The sequence below is a fragment of the Salvia hispanica genome, chromosome 4 (assembly GCF_023119035.1).
Source record: "Salvia hispanica cultivar TCC Black 2014 chromosome 4, UniMelb_Shisp_WGS_1.0, whole genome shotgun sequence".
In the NCBI taxonomy this organism is placed as follows: Eukaryota; Viridiplantae; Streptophyta; class Magnoliopsida; order Lamiales; family Lamiaceae; genus Salvia; species Salvia hispanica.
The window spans coordinates 490,687-513,513 of record NC_062968.1 but is presented as its reverse complement, the minus strand read 5'-3'; the positions used below and the strand labels follow the sequence as shown (position 1 = coordinate 513,513).

General features: G+C 33.1%; 3 protein-coding genes across 4 annotated transcripts; 2 read left to right on the top strand and 1 right to left on the bottom strand.

Annotated features, from left to right (window-relative positions):
* Positions 1–7,587: 7,587 nt before the first annotated feature.
* Positions 7,588–10,911, top strand: LOC125224268 (interferon-related developmental regulator 1-like). Its single transcript, XM_048127645.1, has 13 exons — positions 7,588–7,689; positions 8,488–8,605; positions 8,715–8,795; positions 8,883–8,965; positions 9,034–9,149; positions 9,238–9,348; positions 9,641–9,750; positions 9,826–10,096; positions 10,175–10,252; positions 10,314–10,364; positions 10,440–10,529; positions 10,604–10,681; positions 10,828–10,911. Exons 1-13 carry the CDS (start codon positions 7,680–7,682, stop codon positions 10,861–10,863), a joined length of 1,233 nt encoding a protein of 410 aa, XP_047983602.1. The 5' UTR covers positions 7,588–7,679; the 3' UTR covers positions 10,864–10,911.
* A 1,677-nt stretch (positions 10,912–12,588) lies between these two features.
* LOC125224267 (interferon-related developmental regulator 1-like) lies at positions 12,589–17,715 on the top strand. 2 transcript variants are annotated; one of them, XM_048127644.1, is made up of 13 exons: positions 12,589–12,883; positions 14,244–14,415; positions 14,621–14,701; positions 15,049–15,131; positions 15,207–15,322; positions 15,411–15,521; positions 16,082–16,191; positions 16,297–16,606; positions 16,686–16,763; positions 16,841–16,891; positions 16,983–17,072; positions 17,317–17,394; positions 17,529–17,715. In XM_048127644.1, the coding sequence occupies exons 1-13, from the start codon at positions 12,874–12,876 to the stop codon at positions 17,562–17,564; spliced, it is 1,326 nt and encodes a 441-aa protein (XP_047983601.1). In that variant the 5' UTR covers positions 12,589–12,873; the 3' UTR covers positions 17,565–17,715. The 2 variants fall into 2 exon arrangements, with proteins under 2 accessions (XP_047983601.1, XP_047983600.1); XM_048127643.1 differs by having other exon boundaries at positions 15,207–15,331.
* Positions 17,716–18,649: 934 nt separating this feature from the next.
* Positions 18,650–20,186, bottom strand: LOC125224271 (transcription factor bHLH139-like). The gene is made up of 5 exons (XM_048127647.1): positions 19,777–20,186; positions 19,428–19,652; positions 19,281–19,346; positions 19,114–19,179; positions 18,650–19,005 (listed from the first exon to the last, which is right to left on the bottom strand). The coding sequence occupies exons 1-5, from the start codon at positions 20,128–20,130 to the stop codon at positions 18,910–18,912; spliced, it is 807 nt and encodes a 268-aa protein (XP_047983604.1). The 5' UTR covers positions 20,131–20,186; the 3' UTR covers positions 18,650–18,909.
* Between the last annotated feature and the right edge of the window lie 2,641 nt (positions 20,187–22,827).

The following is a 22,827-nucleotide window of genomic DNA, read 5'->3' as shown; positions in this document are numbered from 1 at the left end:
ATAAATTGAGCTTTCATTTTTTATATTATGTATTGAATTAATGAAGTTAAAAATAGTACTAGTAAAAACAAAAATATTGCTAGAATCTCGTTTTGCAAAACAACATACGTGGTATGATATGATTGGGTTATGGTATGAACATTGGTTAGAGAAGTACCATCATTGCGTCACTTCACTGAAATAGGCAGACCCTTTAAACAATTGTAATGTGATTTTTTTGTATTTCCCAGCCATTCTTTGAATTAAATTGGAATTTTTTCAAAATTAAAGGAAAGATTGTGCCATTTTTTAAGAAGGGTCCAATAGTTAGACCATAAACACTTGATTAACAATAATATCAATTTTATATTAAAATGTTAAATAATATTCGTAATACTAGTAAAAATACTTTACTACTATTATAAAGAGAAAGTTAAATGTTTTCTAATTTGTTACTAAGCCTCCAATGAGAATACTTAATAAAATTCTAAGATGGGATCAGTTCACTGCTCAAGAAAACAAGAACAACATTAATTATCTCAATTACAATTTTACAATATCACAGACAGTTGTATAACGCAAGATCCAATATATCTTAATGTTAATCAAAGACTTTTCATCATAAACTAACTTGTTAAAATTTTCAAAGGGGAAAAACAAATCTTATTTTAATCACCTAATTTTTGTCAGTATTATATCATTAGAATCCGACCAATCCTAATGGATTTGATTAAATTAATGCAGTCAACATTGTACTTGAATTATATGTAAATTATCCCAAAATCTCTAACAACCTCAAATGATTATATATACACAATGTACTTAGCATACCATGACATGTTATTAACCCTATATATATGTATATATCTATATGGAGATAGCTATAATTTATGACTATCCACACACAACTTCATTTTATGAAGAGTCTATATCCACATATAACAAAGGCTTACAAATATATAACTTTATGGAAAATAGTTTCCCATTTGGACTAAAGTCATGTATTATATGAGTAGAGCATAAAAGTGCACCTATATAGGTGGGTCACAATTCACAAAGTTTCTTTCTAACAAGCATTTGTCAGTCAAACCCCAGCCATCTATTTCCCACCATCTCTCACACACGCATATTCTTTCGATGCACAACGCATAGTTGATCGCTCGAACAATAGTGACGAGCTAAAAGTACAAGTCAAAATCCAAAAGAAAAATGACGCTAATAATATAATATTCAAAGCGATATTTTTATGCAACAAAACAGAAAACATCAATATACTGAAGATACTAATTAGAAAACAATGACTCAAACAACCAAGACGAAAGATAATAAGAAAATAATGACTCAAACAACCAAGACTAAGACTCTATATGATAAAGGGCTTTTGATATCAACTAAAAGGTTTATGATTTGTACTCATTCCTGATTAATTATGAGTGTGCATGAAAAAGTAAAAGTAAGTTCAAAATATTAAGTGGATTGTCATATCATTTCATGTTGTACTAGAATATTCATAACACGTGATGGGATATGAAAAGTTACTTCATCACCTTTACTTTTTACATTTTCCTTCAATCTTTTTACCGATTCTATTTGTTAACTTTTATTCTAATCATTTTGTAGTCAAATATGTGAATAAAGACTTGAACTTTTTTTTAAAACTATATATTACGAATCTTGGATTCGTTTTATAATATTAATATGTATGAATTTATCGTATATAGGAGAATATGTTTTGATCATGGAATAGTTTACTCAAAGCAAATGGCCACTAATTAAGTTGGCCAAAGTTTAAGCTTCATCAAGATGTGTGCCATATTATTTTAGGGATATCCCTACAAAGGTAATGAAATGAAATTAATTTTTTCAAATAATTAATTATTTTTCATAGATCTAGAGTCTTTGGCATCAAAGTGCATTAATTTGGTAGCAAGTTAAACAATCAATCGGCAATAAAGTACGTCCATATAAATTTGAGGAATGTACACTTGGAACTATGTTTAAATTTTTTTAAAAAATTGTTAAAATTTGACTAAATTTGTGTATTCACCTCATATATGTAAACAATGTCACTTCAGTTGTGTATCATCACTAATTAATTGTGCTTTCTAATGCAAAAAATAACTTTCAAGCTAAAACATATTCAATTTATCGAGCTTAGGGAATTTTGAATCTTGATTTTTTTTAAAATCTATTTATTTATATTCTACTAGTAATATATTTGTAAGTTCAAATTTTTTATGAACTTTGTGGCATATGAGTTATAAGTTTAAATTTAGTTTGGAAAAATTAATGTGACACATGAATACTAAAATTTGATTCTAATTTAAGGCTAGCTCGTGGTTGCGGTTATATAAAACACTTTTATTCATAAACACACTTTTTACCTTTTAATTGGTACTACTATTCTATTTTTCTATCAAATAGCAACATTCCTCAATGAATTTTTCACTATTCTGTCGTTACATGCATGAAGCCCACATATTGCTTTTAGAGATCTAAATTAGTAAAAAGTCACATTATTTCATCTTTGCAGAACTTGTCCAAAACGACCTCTTAAAGTTGCTTCAAAAATAATTTTATTTTATAAAACTGATACTAATATTAAAAGTGGATCACCACACCCTGCCTGCAAAAATTAATTTTATTTAAGAGAAATGAAAAAAGGGGTAAAAATGATTAATTAATAATTAGGAAAGTGGTTTAGCACTGCAGCAGAGAAAACAAATGGAATTCTGTGTCAGTCAACATCTTTGACTGGATTTCTAAATCACTTTCATTTATATTTTTCATTTAATAATAGTAATAATAATAATAATAATAATAAATATAATAATAATAATAATAATTAAAATAATAATAATAATAATAATAATAATAATAATAATAATATGAGTTTTGATATGCACGTGAAAATATGTTAAATGATGATAATATGAATTTTAATTTGCCATTGATAACATATAAAATTAGATAATTTGTGTAAAGAATTATTTTTATTGGGTGACTCGAAAATTCTCAGAAAAAGGAAAAATGTATTACTACTATCATAGTTTTCAATTTTGGTTTATTGATATTTTTTATTTTTAATCTAGTCTAGTTATGCAGAGGTCCATCTATGGGAACTTGAAAAGAAATAATCATTGTTAGTAAGGAAACATGTTTTCGTGGGAAATGATGTAACTTGTTTTCCGTGAAATAAATTAATTACTTCATTTTTTATAATTATTAATGTTATGCGGATTGTAATTTGGTTATTTGAGAATAATTTAATCTTGTATTATCAGAGTTTGAATTAGCAATAAATAATTTAAGACTAATTTTGTTATAGGTAAAGGTCAAGATTCACACGTTAAACTTTTCAATCAATTTAATAGTAGTAGTAAATACTCACATTTCCAACAATTACTTATACTTCATCCGTTTCACTTTAGAAGCACTATTCGAGTTTCCACCCATATTAAACCCGACCTTGTACATGATCGTCGATGCAAACAACTGGTCATCGTAAAGCACTCATTTCATTAGGATTTACAAATAAAATTATAACGAAAGACTTGTTATTTTAATTTGTAAATCTTAAAAAGATTATGTTTACAAATTATGTTCTACAACTTTGTTCTTCTCGATGCCCAATTTGTTCTGTATTGCTACATCGAGTCAATTAGGACGAAACTAAATGTGTGACAATTACATATAGCGATTGAGTTTGTATACTTTTTGAGTTATTCCAACGCTCATATAGAACAGAACACACAATTGTATTATTAATGTACCTTAGGTGTCAATGTTACATGTACATATGGTTGTTTTCAGTTAAATGAATTGATTTTGATAACAGAAATACCTAAGACACTAACTTCCAAGCCTTCTCCTCTGCTCTGTGATTAATCTTACCTTGTACTGATTAATTTAGTTAGTACATTTATGTATGTACATATTTTACACCGAAACACATAGGTAGATAAAAACAAAAATAATGATAATTTTGTTGGATTCCCAAAGTTTTGACTGAAATGCACTTCCATTGGGTCCATTCAAACTTGCAAGCTGCCACTGCAATTATAAAACTCTCTCTTCCTACTTCACATGCTTGTACACTACTATGCACATTCCAATTTTAATAAACCAACAATAAGTTTGATGGTGAACAATACAATTTTTAAAGCAAAGCTACTAAAATAGGAGTAATTTAGAAATAAAAAATAATTAAAGTATTTCTTTCAGAAAATGAGTTGTTTCTTCCGTTCCATAGTAGTAGAGTCTTTTGGTATATATAATAGTAGTGAAATATAGTTCAAATGGCAAAAGTTTTGAGTCAATCTCTTTAAGAGAAGGCACTTTCCCTCAAACTTCCATACATTTAATTTCACCCAACATAGGTTGGCACTTTTAATAGTAATATGTGCCAAAATGTGACTCTCATGAGAGCTAGACTATGGTGGTCCAGATTTTAATTGATTGTTGTGTCGTACCATTGAAATTATACTTGATTAATCTCCACTATTATCTAATCATCTTGATCTTATAAATGTCATATTATTGGGCCTAACATCTCATTTCACAACAAGCAAGCTATGAAACTAATTTTCAGGCCCGACTCTGGGCTTGGGCGAGAGGTGCGATCGGTTAAGACTTGAAGTCGAAAGGAGCGATTAAAAAGATCTGGTATATAGAATAGGAGGATTTCTTGATAATTTTTTTAAAAAATTCACAAAGCATTTATATGTGTTTTAGGACGTTTTAAAACATGAATCTATCTTCATACATTATTTTGCAAAAAAAAGTTTGCATATATATAAAAATTATAAATTTATAATTCTCTTAATGATATGGTTTTCTGTCCTATTTATCTGCTAATAAATACTCCATAAAAGTTTAATTTATTATATATTAATTAAATTATGATAATTGCAACTAGAGCAAATAACTTGTTACTTGTGGATGTGTCCAAACTATTAGTTCATCTTAGCCCAAATTATAGTTCTTAGCCCAATTTTTTATTGTGTCCTAGTATATATCTAGGCCCATTATCTGATTTAACAAAAACCTAAACTTTTTCCTTTTTTATAATTCGCAAAATAATTTGAAAAAAGTGTCCTTAAGAGACGGAGGGAATAGTTAAGTTAAGAGAAAATCTGAATAAAAAAAAAAAGTAAAATAGAAGAAAAAATAGTGAAAGCCCATTTTACCCTTTGGAATTCTCCAATCATCATAGACCAAGAATTAGGGGAATCGAACATGGCAAGAATAAAAATCCCAACTTGCATTCGAAACCCAATCGGAATTAAAATTAGAGCTGAAATCACGCACCTCAAATCGAAGAGGGTGAACCTGAAGACGAGGTAGAGCACCGGCGGATATGGCGGCGGCGATTACGAGGAGCGCGAGTGTGGAGAGGGTGAAGCAGCGGCGTCGACAGCAGCTTCTCCCGCACTTTCCGCGGCGTGTGAAGGCTTCGAATTTCCTGGCATTCTCCGGCGGCGGATAGCGGTGGCTCTTTCTTGAGTGAGGAGTGATTGGGAGTGAAGAACGGTAAATTGGAAGTAATTAAAAAGAGGGGTAGTTTAGGCATGGGCTTTTTGGTTTCAGCCCTTCCTCATTTCAACCAAACGACGGAAATGGGCTAAACATTTTACTTGGGTTCAACCAAACAGCCTACAATTTAGTCCATAAACTCATGAAAGCCCATTTACCATAAACTCATGTTAATTATTTTCTTCACTACCAGACGAGCCCTTAAATTCTTGGAATTTCATCAGAGAATATCTTATATTGAACTTTGCTTAATAAAATGTTTTAACTGCAGGATATACCCTTATGAAATTACGAAGTTTTAATATTTTTCAATCGTCCAACTCGCTAACTCTAGGCAGAATCATTGGTGGTGTGATAATCAAAATTACGATGATAAATTGACGTCAAACAATGATACTTAAAACTACGATCATTTAATTTCATTAAATGGAAAATACTACCCTTCCGTCCCGTTTTAGCAGTCTCATTGACTTTTCTGCACTCATTTTGTAAAAATGATAATAAATAGTTACTGTGGAGAAATAATAAAGTAAAAAAGAGAATAATGCAGAGAAGAGTCTTATCTACATTATTCTGTTTTTTACTTTATTATTTCTCCACTTTAACTATTTATTATCATTTTTACAAAACGAGTGCAGAAAAGTCAATGGAACTGCTAAAGCGAGACGGAGGTAGTATGTATTTACTTCAAGAAAATAATAACAAAACAATATTCCTGGACATGATCCAATATGGATGAGCAACATATAACCCACGCCAAACAAACCCTTATTTTAATTGCCTAAAATAAAAATAAACATTACTATTAAAATTTACGCAATCGCTTATCTATTTGACCCCTTTACGGAGGTGATCAATTGCTAACTAATTAGCAATCCAAAACTAAGACCTATTTTTAATCATTAGATTAGGAAATCTAGTAGTTGATATAATGCCAAGTGTTATTATATTTTAAATTTAAATATTTATTAAATAAAATTAAAGGGTATTAATGTCAATCTCGTCTTATTAAAATTATCCTAAAACTTTAAATTTACGTAACTCTCTCAATTAAAATTATTTTTTCGCAAAATTGTATGATTCTAACGAGATATCAATTGCATATGTTCCAACGATGTTCGGATGATGAAGTTTGACTATTTTTATTTCAATTTTCGTATATGTTGATGATTTGACGAAATCTCAATATAATGCATATAAAATCTCAATATAATACATGTAAAATCTCAATATAATGCATGTGAAATCTCAATAAAACTGGATTCATATTTTCGTATACTTGTGTTGAAATATTCATGTCATTGTGTTGATATTTGTAATAAATTATGTTAATATAAAAAGAAACACGAAAATTATGATAGGATGATGAAATTTGATGATTTTTATTTCAGTTTTCGTATATGTTGATAATTTGACGAAATCTCAATATAATGCATATAAAATCTCAATATAATACATGTAAAATCTCAATATAATGCATGTGAAATCTCAATAAAACTGAGTTCATATTTTCATATACTTGTGTTGATATTTTCGTGTATTTGTTGATATTTGTAATACATTATGTTAATATAAAAAAAACACGAAAATTATGATAGGATGATGAAACTTGATGATTTTTATTTCAGTTTTCATATACGTTGATGATTTGACGAAATCTCAATATAATGCATATAAAAAATATCAATATAATGCATGTAAAATATCACTATAATGCATGTGAAATCTCAATAAAACTGAGTTGATATTTTTGTGTACTCGTGTTGAAATACTCATGTTATTGTGTCGATATTTGTAATACATTACGTTAATATAAAAAAATCACGAAAATTATGATAGGATGATCGTGATGATTTGACGAAATCTGAATATAATGCATGTAAAAATCTCAATATAATGCATGTGAAAAATTATGACATGATAACAAAATGACGAAATCTGAATATAATGCATGTAAAATCTCAATATAATGCATGTGAAAATTATGATATGATAACAAAATGACGATCTTACCCTTTCGTTTCGTTGATATTTGTCTACTATTTATTGACATTCGTAAGATTTAATGTCGCTCTATTCCTATTCAATTCAGATTGTAGTCGTCCTTGTATTTTTCCAGCTTGTAGCTTTCGGATTCGGATTTTGATTTGATTTCTCCTCTCACCATGGGTAAAAGTGAGTTTTCCCCTGTTTTCTTGAATTTAGCATTTTTCTTTCTCATTTAAATTGCAATATTGTAACCAAGTGGAGTAGAATGTAATCAAGCTTGTTACTTTGCCATTTCTTTCTCTTTAAAGGGCTCATTCTCCTTTTTTAGAATCGGAGTGTTCTGTTTGTATGTATAATGAATATACATGTCACCTTGGAACATTTGAATTGGATGAACTTTTCATATTTGCTACTTGATGCCGATAACGATTATTTAACTACTTCCATGTTGTCTATCTTTTGTGCTACATCATGCCAGACAATTGATCAAAAGCTGCTAATTATAGGGGTGGGTCGATACGATATATCGTATCGAAAACGTTGTATCGTGTATCGTATCGAAAATATCGATATGAAAGAATTTCATATCGTTATCGTATCGAAATTCGATATATTGTTAAATATCGATATATATCGAAAATTTCGATATATATAGAAAATAAAATATCGATATATATCGAAAATATCGATATATCGAAAATTTTCGATATATATCGTATTTTCGATATATAACGATATATCGCGATATAAGGAAATTCATATCGTTATCGTATCGAAAACTTACGATACGTCGTATCGTATCGAAAATTACGATATATCGAAAATTCGATAATTTTTCGATATTTTTCAATACGGTACGAGCAATATATCATTTTTTCGGTATTTTTCCCCACCCCTAGCTAATTATTCTTGCTAATGAGTGCCTCAAAATAAACTCTCTCTCTTGTATCCTTTTTCTCACTACACTTTGTTATGGCATTCTAGAAAGTTCATCTACATCATCTATGCGCTTCGATCACATGCCAGAGAATGGCCTCGATGAAGTTCAGGTTGATAAGGACGCGTTGCTTGATCAGTGTTTAGATGCTTTATATGAGAAGAGGTAATCCTAATGAAGTAATGCATGTCAAACATATGTATTAGTAATATGAAAGACTTCTAATGAAGTTATCTTTATCTTGTTGTTTTGATAATACGTTATCTTGATACAGGGGGTCCACTAGAGAAGAGGCGTTGGCATCTATTATTGAGGCCTTCAGTAGCAGTTTGCAGTATGAATTTGTTGAAGCAAAGTAAGAATTCGCTGCCGTTTTGCTTTCATTCTGAGCTCGGTTGCCTTGGTCCGTTCAATAACAGTAGATTTTTCTTTCTCCTCCCAGGTTTGCTGCATTGCTGCAGCAATGCCTCAATTCAATCAAAAAGGGTTCTGCCAAGGAGGCTGCCTTGGCATCTCATGCAATAGGTTACTCACCGCCTTTCGTTGTGGAGCTAGTGTTTGGTAAACTAAATTATTTTTGTGCTCTTTTACAGGACTTTTAGCTCTGACTGTGGGTCCTGGGGAGAAGGCACAAGAGATCTTGGAAGAATCACTCACCCCTATATCAGACGCCCTGAGAGTTCGGCCGGAGACATCTGAGATTTTGTCGGTACGTTAAGTTATGATAGTTCAGTAGGGTGTATTGCCCTTTGCAAGTGCCTAATATGATATTGGATACTGCTGTGATGTGCTCGCAGTTACTGCAGTCTTTGGCTGTTATTACGTTTGTTGGTGGCGAAGATCCGGAACAGACAGAAAAATCAATGCAAATAATGTGCCAAGTGGCTCATCCAAAGTTGGGTGCCAATGTAAGCATCCTTGCTCTCAGCTTGTTCCAAGATGTTATGTCTTTTTTGTACTCCCTCCGTCCCGGCACATTTCTTGGCCGGCACGGGATTTTAGGAGTTATTGGTTAAAGGGTTTAATGGGAGAGAGAAAGGTGGGTGTAAGTATTAAAATAGAGAGAGAAAGAAAGATGAATATTTCGCTGTTCGGTTGAGCATTAGATATCAATGTATAAATGTGTCAGCTATAATATTTTATGCTTCTGTTTATGAGCTCTGTTCAATTATGTAATTTATAACTTATTTCTTCATTCAGGTGGCTACCTCTAAACCTTCACCAGCCGTGATAGCGATGACGGTCTCTTCCTGGTCATTTATACTCACGACGGTGAACAGCTGGGCACTGAACCCCAAGAATTGGCAAGAGTAAGTATCAAATTTAAAGTAGTTCAAGAAGTGTGGGTTCAAAGCATTTTATGAGGGCTACTTGAAATAATCCAGGTCGATCTCGTACTTCTCTACGCTGTTAGACAAGGACGACAGAGCACTGCGCATGGCAGCTGGTGAAGCACTTGCTCTAGTCTTCGAGATTGGGAGCCTGGAAACATTCTGCGGAGAAGCTGAGGACTCTTTGATGTGCTTGCATGGATTGAGGACTAAAGTACTTGGTCAAGTGCGCGGCCTCTCTGCTGAGGCCGGTGGTAAAGGTTCTGCTAAGAAAGATCTCAAAAGTCAGAGGAACACATTCCGAGATATCCTAGACTTCCTTGAGGTACGCCTTCTATTAATTAATCTACGTTGATTTGGTTTCTAGAAAGCTTGAAATTGTTTATCGATTATCATATAACAGAACGGTTCTGCACCCGAGACCTCGGTGAAGATCGGTGGAGATCCTCTGAGCACAGGCTCATGGACTCAATACATCCAGGTAATGATTTATTGTTTACATATTGACTTTTAACCTTTTCTAATGTCTTTATGGATTGTAGTTGAACTTCCTGAAACATTTCCTAGGAGGAGGATTTTTGAAGCACATGCAGGTCTGTGGTATTTTTCGCTAGCACTTCTGCATATGGAATTCTTTTATGATATGTTATATATTACATGTGTGGCAGGAGAACCAATTTCTCCACGACGTGTTTGATTTTATCCCCGAGAAGAAGCACCTATCAGGGGCCGAGCAACGAATGTCAGCGAGTGAAAAGGTTAGTTAGTTCAGTATTGAGAGTTGAGGTGCATCGTGGTGGTTTTGCTCATGTGTTCCCGTCGTTGTTGACAGAGGATGTACAGGTCACCTAACTCAGCTCTCAGCAAGGCACGGACGCAGTTACTGAACAAACAACGCACATTGGCGCAGGTTAGTTGTTCATGTCCTGGAAAAACAAACAAACCACTTCTCCGTTGTCTCGTGGAGGAAGGGACCGGGCATTGATGCACTTATTGATTTTTGCCTCTTCTATCTTTCGGTACGAGAAATGTGACCTTGTCGTGTTTGGCGTGCAGGACAAGAAGTCGGGCTACTTTGCATTCGACGAGTGAAAGAGGAGCTAAACAACTAGTTTATCCCTTGTGTCTATATATTCAAACGTTACATATCTTGTGATTTGTTTACCGATTGGGATCCAGTGTAATTTCACTCAATTTATTCACTATAATCTAAACCAGAGGCAGTTGTATGATGGAAAGAATTGCTTGCTCTTACAACAATCTTCGTTCCTCGTAAATACTATCTACGAGAGCGTAGTTATGCACGAGATAGTCAGTTAGCATATTTCCTTTTTTCCTTATTGAGAAAGGAGGAAATGCTGATTTGTGTCACTTTAATTCCCTTGTTATTAGCAGAGAATATAAATGTCATATAGTGATTATATTAAATATTGAGAGATTAATTATATGATAATGTCATAAATTTGCAGCATTAATCCTCTGATAAAGTCCCATGTCCATCCCAATTTATTATTGTATCCCATATATCTAGGCCCATTATCTGATTTAACAAAAACATAAACTTTTTCCTATTCTATAGTTATACATTTTAATTAGCAAAATAATTTGAAAATGAGGAACACGTTTTCTTTTTTTTCTTTGACCAACATATCTATTCAAGTCGGCGGGGAGTTCCTGCACATGCCATGTCAGCTGGTTGTCGAATCCACGTGTACACTGTGTGTAACTCTATAATTGATGGTTTTGATCAATTCACGTCAGCTTCAAAAAATCACATGTGCCTTCTATCACGAATATTCCTCTAGAACCAAAAGCACCACAAATAAATCCTAGTAGAAAGTTAAATTAAATTCCAAATTATAAGGCCTTGTTTGGTACTAGTACTATATAATTTGATTTAATAAAGTAAATTTGAGTTGTTCTTTTATAAGACCATCTCCAATCATTTACACCAAACTCGAACCCATTTTTGAGTATACCGCCATATACGTCATATTAAAAATTAGTTACTAAATTCAAAATTTACACTATTTTTGAATTTTTGTCTCACAAATATTTTGGAGTAACACCATATTTGATGTTGTTTCACAAAAAAACACAAAAAATGAGTTTGAGTTTGGTGTATGGTTGGAGAAGATGACATTAGTCTAACGAAGTGATGTTTTAAAATAAGTGAAACAATACTTATCCAGGATGAAATTTTATGTAGTGTTATTTTGTGAACTAAGTGTGGAGAAAATAAAATAAGAAAGATAATAAAATAGAGAAAATTATATTTTTATTTTAAGAAATGTATTGAGTAAAAACAATTGTCCATAAGAGACAAAAGGAGTAGTTAAGAGAAGATATGAATGAAAAACAGAGAAAAAAAGTAAAATAGAAGAAAAAATATTTCAAACAACATAGGCCAGTGTAATAAAATACAGTACAATTCAAGAAACATGAAGTAGAGAGAATATTACATTATTATTCATACATTATGAAACATTAATTCCCTATTAAATCCTTAGAATTTTATCAGAGAATATTTTGTGTTGGACTTCGCTTAATAAAAGCTTTAACTGTATGGTATACTCTTATGAAATTACGAAGTTAATTTGATATTAACATAATATTAAATGTATGGAAAATATTATTTACTTTAACAAAAAAATAAAAAAAAATATTCTATGACAAGATCCAATATGAATGAGCTAAACATATAACCCACGCCAAACAGACCCTTATATTAATTGCCTAAAATAAAATTTACTATTAAATCAACGCAATCGCTTTTCTATTTAATTATTTGTATATATATACGTAATTGCTGGGTGTTGAATTTGCCCCAATTTTCTTCCTCCACAGAAATTTAGCCCTACATTTTGTCTTCTCCATCTCCAAATTCTCCCAAAATTCTTTTCATGGATACTTCCTTCACCGATTCAATTCAATTATTCAGCTCCCAGCTCTATTCCTATTCAATTCACCGTTCTTACTTACTACTTGCTTGTTTTCATCATTCCGATTGTGGTCGTCCTTGTATTTTTTCTTAATAACGGAGTGATTTGCCACCGCTTGTAGCTTTCGGATTCGGATTTTGATTTGGTTTCTCCTCTCACCATGGGTAAAAGTGAGTTTTCCCCTAATTTCTTGATTTTAGCGTTTTTCCGATGTGATTGTTCCATCTTTTTCGAAGAATTTGAAGCTTAGCTTTTTTCCACTGCGGTTGCTCTTTAGCTGTAATTAAGCATGGATGAAGAAACAAAAAAATTGAATTACTCATTTTTTGTTGATCACTTCCTTTTTACTTAAATGGAGAATTCTTTGACGGTGAATCATTAATTTCTGGTTTTCAAAGAAAAACAGCTTAATTGTGAGTAGGATTATGTTAATTTGATTGGAAATTTTGCGAAGTTCGGCTCGATTATTGATTTGATTTGTGGTTTTACTAGTTTTATGCGCATGTTTTGATAAGTAGTTTGATCAATTTTAGAGTCGTTTGAACAGTTTGTAAGCCCATTACATATGAGCTATTTACGCTAAAGAATTTGTTGGGGGTATTTATTCGTCCATTTATTATTTTTTATCATTAGGGGAGTTGTAAGTCTTTAAATTGCAATATTGTAACCAGTGGAGAAGAGTGTTGGTTCCAAGTTAAAGAATTATTGAGTGACGGGTCAGACAATTGATCAAAAGCTGCTAATTATTTGTGTTTCATATTTATTTTGCTTCATCATGCAGCCCAGTAGATAAAATTGGTGAATAATTGTTTTGTCTAGGAAAATCATATGAACAGTCTATATGATCTAATTATGTTTTTGTTGCTGATCAGTAAGATTAAATAAAACTGCTGATATACAATATTTTTCGGGGTTGCACCCATAGACAAGACTAGCTGCTTAGTAAAAACAGTATATCCACATTATTGGAGTTCACTCTGAAGATAATTTGATTTTTACAGGACAGCATTGGTTATCTTAGTCTCTTAGAACGTGATGATAGACTTTGAATTTAATAGACCTTCTCATTTTCTTTGATCTTGTTATCTTTGTATTACACTTACTGAGTTGCCATGTGTAGTGTTTAGTGTTTACAGGAAAACCCAACTCTTACAAATATAAAAGTTAAACCTTTCCTCTAAAAAGTTCAATGTCCTTATCCCAGAATGATCAGGGTTGTCAAATAGAAGCACCAAATTACCCTAGCTCTGGTCTTCAACAATATCTTTACCTTTTTACGTTTTTCTGGGTGAAGTTTAAAGGAGTCTAGTGTTGCTAACTTCGCGTGTCACAATCTGTATGTTTCTGATGTGTGCAAAAGACCTGTAGCAGAGCGTTTTTCCGGCCGAACTGTTTGAACTAGAAGGACTGCTTTATTGTATGCTCAACCCTGAGCAGTTTTAAAACACATCATTCTTGCTAATGAGTGCCTCAAATTAAACTCTCTTTCTTGTATCCTTTTTCTCACAACACTTTGTTATGGCATTTCAGAAAGTTCTCAGAAGAAATTTGCTGCAATGCTGGATAGCGATGATACAGATAGTATGAGTTCATCTACATCATCTATGCGCTTCGATCACATGACAGAGAATGGCCTCGATGAAGTTCAGGTTGATAAGGATGCGTTGCTTGATCAGTGGTTAGATGCTTTGTATGAGAAGAGGTATTCCTTTTGGTTCCATTCTCGCCATATAAGATACTCAGATTCTACGTGCTTTGTGATATTTCTGTTCTGAAGTGATTATTTAAGATTGTATTTTTGCTGCATGATGATGTAATGCATGTCAAAAATATGAATCAGTAATGTGAAGACTTCTAATAAAGTTGTCTTTTTGTTGTTGTTTTGATACTATGTTATTTTGATACAGGGGGTCCACTAGAGAAAAGGCCTTGGCATCTATTATTGAGGCCTTCAATAGCAGTTTGCAGTATGAATTTGTTGAAGCAAAGTAAGTATTCGTTGCCGTGTTGCTTTCACTCTGAGCTCTATTCTCTTGGTCTCTTGAAGTTGGAAATTCCTGTAGTGCATGTGTATTGAGGAATATTTTTTGGTGGGAAGGGGGTTAGGTAGCATTATTTTGGGATGATAAATACATTTGCAACAAAGTACTTAATAGTTAAGCTTGTATTAAATCTATCCAATTTCAAGTATCTTCACTGAAGAAGATCTTCCAGCTATATAGTAAAGGTTGATATTTATACGTATGCACTTGCACATTGAAGTTTATAGTTTCTTGAATGCTCTTATAAAGTTTGGGTCCGTTCAATAATAGTAGTTTTTTCTTTCTCCTCTCAGGTTTGCTACATTGCTGCAGCAATGCCTCAATTCAATTAAAAAGGGTTCTGCCAAGGAGGCTGCCTTGGCATCTCATGCAATAGGTTTCACACTGCCTTTCACATATTGTATCTAGCCTTTCACTGTGTAAACTAAATTATTTTTTTACTATTTTACAGGGCTTTTAGCTCTGACTGTGGGTCCTGGGGAAAAGGCTCAAGAGATCTTGGAAGAATCACTCTCTCCTATATCAGACGCCCTAAGAGTTCGGCCAGAGACATCTAAGATTTTGTCGGTATGTGAGGTGATGATAGTTTAGTAAGGTGTATTTCCCTTTACCAGTGCCTAATCTAATATAGGATATTGCTATCATGTGCTCGCAGTTACTGCAGTGTTTGGCTGTTATTACGTTTGTTGGTGGTGAAGATCCAGAACAAACAGAAAAATCAATGCAAATTATGTGGCAAGTGGCTCATCCAAAGTTGGGTGCCAATGTAAGCATCCTTGCTATCAGCTTGATCCAAGATGTTATGCATTTTTTGTATATATATATTTTTTTAATCAATAGGTAGAGAATCTACTACAAACTTTCCGTCCTGTGCTATGCAAACTCAAATTCTATTGTGATCTATGGTTCTCCTCAAAGATGCATTTTTGTAATGTCGATGCATATTATGTATTACAATAATGCAGCTTTTGGTGAAAACCGAAGATCATACAAAGATGAATAGTCCAAATTAGGTTTTACATACTGCGGGATGAAGGCTTCTATCTAATTCTGTCCCTATATGCATATGTTGTCTGTAAGCACACAGAAGCACCACATATACCATGACATATATTCTGATCTGTGATGTTGTAGGCTTGTAGCTTGTTATCAGTTTAGTCATATGCTGATTTAGTGGGTGTCCAATGTTAAGTGGTGCATATACTTATTTTTGCTGTTCAGTTGGGCATTAGATATCAGAGTCCAAACGTGTCAGCTATCATATTTTATGCTTCTGTTAATCAGCTCTGCTCAGTCATGTAATTTATAACTGATCTCTTCATTCAGGTGGCTACCTCTAAACCTTCACCAGCAGTGATAGCGATGATGGTCTCTTCCTGGTCATTTTTACTCACGACTGTGAACAGCTGGGCACTGAACCCCAAGAGTTGGCAAGAGTAAGTATCAATTTATAGTTGAGCTTGCTTTTCAGTATCTTTAAGATAGTAGTTCAAGACGTGTGGTTTCAAAGCATTTTATGAGTGCTACTTGAAATAATCCAGGTCAATCTCGTACTTCTCTACACTTTTAGACAAGGATGACAGAGCACTGCGCATGGCAGCTGGTGAAGCACTTGCTTTAGTCTTTGAGATTGGGAGCCTGGAAAAATTCTGCGGAGAAGCTAAGGACTCTTCGGATCCCACTACTGATGAAGGGAAGGATTCCCGAAAATTGATGTACGTGCATGGATTGAGGACTAAAGTACTTGGTCAAGTGCGGGGTCTCTCTGCTGAGGCCGGTGGCAAAGGTTCTGCTAAGAAAGATCTCAATAGTCAGAGGAACACATTCCGAGATATCCTAGACTTCTTTGAGGTATGCTTCTATTAGTTAATCTACGTTGATTTGGTTTCTAGAAAGCTTTTGAAGTTCTTTATCAATTATCATATATCAGAACGGTTCTGCACCCGAGACCTTGGTGAAGATTGGTGGAGATCCTCTGAGCACAAGCTCATGGACTCAATACATACAGGTAATGTTATCTTCTTTACATATTCTATCAGTAGTGAATTGGCTTTTTACCTTTTCTAATATCTTTCTGGATTATAGTTGAACTTCCTGAAACATTTCCTAGGAGGAGGATTTGTGAAGCACATGCAGGTCCGTATTTTTTTTTTTGCTAGTGGCTCTGCTATCATGGAGTTCTTTTTTACGGGCTATCATAATATGTTACATGTTACATGTATGGCAGGAGAACCAATTTCTCCATGACGTGTTTGATTTTACCCCCAAGAAGAAGCACCTATCAGGGGCTGAGCAACGCATGTCAGGGAGTGAAAAGGTTAGTTAAACCAAGTTAGAAGTTAGAACTTTGGATGCTGATTGAATGTTACTCAGTTTATAGCAAGTTTTTTGTCCGTGTGTGTGTGCATCAAGTGGTTTACCTTTTCCGACTTCCATTACTCTTCGAGATGATTATATTTCTGTTGTTTGACTGCACGTCTATTTTTTCGTGTGTCTTGAGTCCGCAGTTTAGTATTTAGAGTTGAGATGATTTTGCTCATGTGTTCCCTCTTTGTTGACAGAGGATGTACAAGTCACCTAACTCGGCTCTGAACAAGGCACGGACACAGTTACTGAACAAACAACGCACATTGGCTCAGGTTGGTGGTTCATCTCCTGAAAAACAAACTACTCCTTTCTCTCATGAAGGGACGGACCCAACATTAATCCACTTATTGATTTTTTTTCTTTCTTTCGGTATGAGAAATATGACCTTGTCGTTTTTGGCGTGCAGGACAAGAACTCGGGCTACTTTGCATTCGACGAGTGAAATAGGAGCTAAACAACTAGTTTATCCCTTCTGTCTATACATTCAAATATTATATATCTTGTGATTTGATACCGATTGCGATCCAGTGTAATTTCACTCAATTTATTAACTATAATCTAAATTCTAAACCAGAGGCAGTTGTATGATGGAATTGCTTGCTATCTTGATTTTCTAATTTTCTTCTTGAAATGATGAATCCAATAAAATACACCACACATTGAAATGATGATCCTATTTCCACAGAAGAAAGAGATGGAGTTATTGGATTTTTCTCTTTAGAATGCCATCTTAGGTGTTCATATATCATTATAAAGGCATTTATTAGTAAGATTCAAACAAGAAGAAGAAAAATACTCTATATGATTAGTTGTAATGACAAGATAAATCCACCTAGATGTCTACTCATTGCTCTGTCTTTCCTGAAGTTGTTTCTTCTCTTGCCGTGGCATCCTCTCCTCCCTCCGCCTCTCCTTCCCCCACTTCTCGCGAAGCCTCCCCTTCCTTGCATAAGATTTTTGAGGAAAATACGAGTCTAATTATAATAAAGTATTGGATCATATCCAAGTCGATGTAGATTCATTTGCTATAGTAGATAATGAGTTATCGGCTCACTCTGAATAAATTATTGTTAGGATCTCCTATGTATGAGACGATCCGAAGGTTCGGTTTTCGAGAGTGACAATAGTTTTTTGATATGGTCATGGATACAACGATCATATAGGGTATTAATTTGTGATTTTGCAAATTTGGAGGTGCTTTTGTGAAAAGTTCGAATGTTGAGGCATAGAATTGTTTTTAATATTTATTGTTTTAGGGTTTATGTTCTATGTTTTGGGATAAAAAATTTAACTTTTTGGATTTTTATTTTGTTTTACTAATTCTAAATTTGTTATAGTTTTTATACTTTCATTCCTCTAATCATATTGTTTCTCTCTTATATTATAGGGACACTAAAATTGTGTGGTTTCAACTAATTCTAATCAAGTTTAATAGTCATGTACAACACTACATTACTAATAAATATAGTGAAACTTCAACAGTATTCAAGTAAAATAACATAGCCAAAATACAGCAAAAAATAAGAAAGCAATATTCCCATTACTGTATTTTCGTACAAAGTGTACCACGACCGTGCGTGTTCTTACAACATTCTTCGTTCCTCGTAGATACTATCTACGAGAGCGTAGTTATGCACGAGATAGTCAGTTAGCATATATCCTTTTTTTCTTATTGAGAAAGGAGGATATGCTGATTTGTGTCACTTTAATTCCCTTGTTATTAGCAGAGAATATAAATGTTATATAGTGATTATAATAATTATTGAGAGATTAATTATATGAAAATGTCATAAATTTGCAGCATTAATCCTCTGATAAAGCCCCATGTCCATCCCATTGTAAGCAATTGGAGCATACATCCACATTTCATCAGAGCTTAGCAACTGCAAATTAACACAAAAAACATGATTAATACATTAATCAAGTAATGGATCCTTTACTATTATGTGACAAATCTAATTCACAAGCCTTATTTTTTTTTAATTTATTACCTTGATTTGAAGCTGCAGAAACTTGACATATTGGACAGCCTCTTCCAGCATTGTGCTAATATCAACCTAAACATGCCAAATAACTCATGTTAATTAACTATAATAAAAAAATATATATATATTCAAACCAAAATTTGCTAATGTAATAGTATGATTTTGATATTTACCTTTGTTCCATTGGGCACAAGATTCTGCAAGATTCTCAACCTCTCATTTATCCTTTCTCTTCTTTTCTGCAAAATGCAAACAACATTACATTAGACTTCAAAAGTGAGAGATTTTTTTTTCAAATAATGATGTTTAATTTTATTTACCCTTGCATAGAGGCTTTGTGGATCAGTTGCTGGGCTCTTGCTAGCCCTATTCTTGGCCGAGGATGTGGACGTCGTCGTGGATATTGACCCCTTCGACTCAGACTCCTCCGAGCCATTGCCATTACAATCACCCCCCTCACATCCAACACCAACACCAACACCAACACTCTCTTCTTCATCATCCTTGCTCGCTTTCCCACCTCTCCTCGCCTTCTTCGCCTTCGCCTAAACCAAAAAATCCACAACACATCCATGAGAAATATGTAAAAATCCCGGCCCACTTTAGACAAGTATAATGCCATTGTGGCTCAACTAGTAATCCCTAAAAATTGCGAAAAAGTCCTCTTACCTGTCTAGCTACACGAGGCCTCTTCTTCGATGAATCTTGAAGTTGCTCTCCATCAGCATTGTCCATCCCGTCGTTGCAAAGCATCTGCGCCTTCAAATGGAGGATCTCCCCCATGAGATCACCGGGGAAGGAGGGGACGTTGGAGGCGAAATGGGACGCGTCAATATGATCATAATGGAAGCTACTAGCATGATCATGATCATGATGATCAAGATCAAGATTGTTGTTGTACACATTTGCATCAACCAAGAAATTGTTGGTGTTGCAATCCATCAAAGAATTAGATTCCTCAAAGGAAAATAGCTTGCTCAATGAGTCCCATTCTCCATCAAGAAAAGCCTCAACAGCCTCCATTTTTTTTTTTGAGAGAGAGAGAGAGGAGAGAAAGAAGAGTATGAGTTGAAGATCAACTTAGCTCTATGGTGTTGAGATACACATACCTCAGCATCTTATTTATATATGGGGAAAAAGGGAATGGCAGTGAGGATTTGACTTCAATTTTCTAATGATTTGATGAAATAAATATTGTACTATTAAAGTATAATTAAGGGAGTTTGGTCCGAGTTCTTTGTAGCCAACTCATGGGGTGGCTAATAATATACATAAACAATCAACACAAAGAAAAAAAAATAATATATAAGAAATACTTGGGCTTTAACCACTTCAAACTAATTAAAAAATGAAGTATAACATGTTGAGAGAAATGGGGAAAAGGGTTAAATACATGGTTCAATCAATATTTGAATAAGTTTTATTGTTATATAAAATGTAATGTTGACATACATCCCGCTAGCTCTTTACTTGAAGAAAATATTTATGTTAAATTGCTTTTAATTTATCAATTATCAATAAAGAATGAAATTAAACTATATTTGAGTCTATGAGCAACTAAACTTAATGAAAATGTCAACAATATGTCTTATTATGTTTAAAAAGGGGAATAATACATCACTAAAGGTCAATGCTAAGAGTTTATTAATTTGTACTAAAACATTAACATAAAAGGAATGGAATTCATATGGAAGAGATTAATTAATGGAAGGTTCTATAATATAAACCAAGACCGTATAAAAATCAAGCCACGCATTATGTGATATACTTACAAACCTAAGTTTTAATATACATTTCATCTATTTAAGAAATAAAAAATATCCGAAAAAAACACCATCGCTCATCGTCGTCGTCGTCGTCGTCATCATCATCACATCTCCGGCAAAACTCAATAATCGTTTTGATGCCAAATTCTATCGAACGGGAAATCAAACTTGTCACACAATTGATGATATTTTTCTATAAAAACCCTCAATTTCACATATCTAAACCTACTTTTACACACATAAATACAAGGAAAATTGGTCAGAAAAATCATGAACTTTTATAAAATTTGGTATTTCCCACAATCTTCAAAAGTGGTCTTAAAAACCAACTTTTCAAATTGTGCGAATTTCCCACAATAAAATTTTCAGCGTAAATTTTGCCTACGTGGAATGCCGATACTAATTCTAGAGTATCCATATCATCATTACTTTCATCTTCCCTAGTAGATGGAATGTAGCTCTGACTATTACACGTAGGGTTTTTTGGCATTCAACATAGCCAAATTTATGCTGAAAACTTTAGTGTAGGAAATTCGCACAATTTGAAAAGTTGATGATTTTTAAGATTACTTTTAAAGGTTGCGGGAAATACCAAATTTCTTACTAGATGGAATGTAGCTCTGACTATTACACGTAGGTTTTTTGGCATTCACATAGCCAAATTTATGCTGAAAACTTTAGTGTCGGAAATTCACACAATTTGAAAAGTTGATAATTTTTAAGACTACTTTTAAAGATCGTGAAAAATACCAAATTTTGTCAAAGTTCATGATTTTTTTTACCAATTTCCCTGAATACAATATCATTTGTCCATTATTAAATCTTAAATCTTAAATAAAGAATGCCATGTAAACTTGTGTGAGATTAACTATTCATACCCAATCATTGTGATTGTGACTAACAATGATTCGTGTAAGCTGTCAATTAACATGATAATGTAGTTTGGTGAATGAGAAATTGATATGGTGAAAAAGGAAAAAAGATAAGAAAATAAAATTAATAAGTGAATGAAATGGGAGAACGTGGGATTAATTAATGTGAATGTAAATATATGGATAAAGAGGATGAATATGAAAGGCGGCAAACGTGAGGATGAGTATAGCATTCTTCCTTAGTTGAAAAATCCGACACTTTCAACCGATAAACTCGCTCTTTGTCGACATAAATTTAATTTAACACACACTAATCCCATTCCAAATTTAAATAAAATAAAATGCCGACATAGATTTATTTACTTGTGATGAATTTTAATTTGATATAGGAAATCCAATGGTTTGAAGAGTAAATTCCAACTTACTAGGTAAGTTTGTAAATCAATTTTTCCAATTCATGATTTTGATTATATGTAACTAAGCCAAGAAGCCAACAAGACACATAATTAGCTTATAATTTATGAAAATTAAGAGTGTCATCTTCTTTACTTTTTTATAATAATATTTCAAAAATATATTGCTAAGATTAACATTGGTCGACACATGTGTAATTGTGTATGATGATTAATTAAGAAAAGAAGCAATAGATTAGAGTAAAGGCCAAAACTGGTCCTGAACATATGCTTATTTTATGATTTTGGTCCTGTACTTTATCTTTTGAATTTTTGCATCTGGACATTTCAACTCGTATCACAATTGGTCCTACACTAACAATTCCATCAATTTTTAAATGGTTTTAACCCGATTTTGACCGATTTTTAAACGGTTTTAACCCGAATGAGACTGTTAAAACCATCAAAATCGGTCAAAATCGGGTTAAAATCGTTTAAAAATTGACGGAATTGTTAGTGTAGGACCAATTATGATCCGAGTTGAATTGCTTAGGATGTAAAAATTCAAAAGATAAAGTATAGGACCAAAATCGTAAAATGGACATATGTTCAAGACTAGTTTTGGCCTTTACTCTTTTTGTTTAAAATGAAGGGTATATTTTTTGGGGGTGAGCATAAGTACAATATATA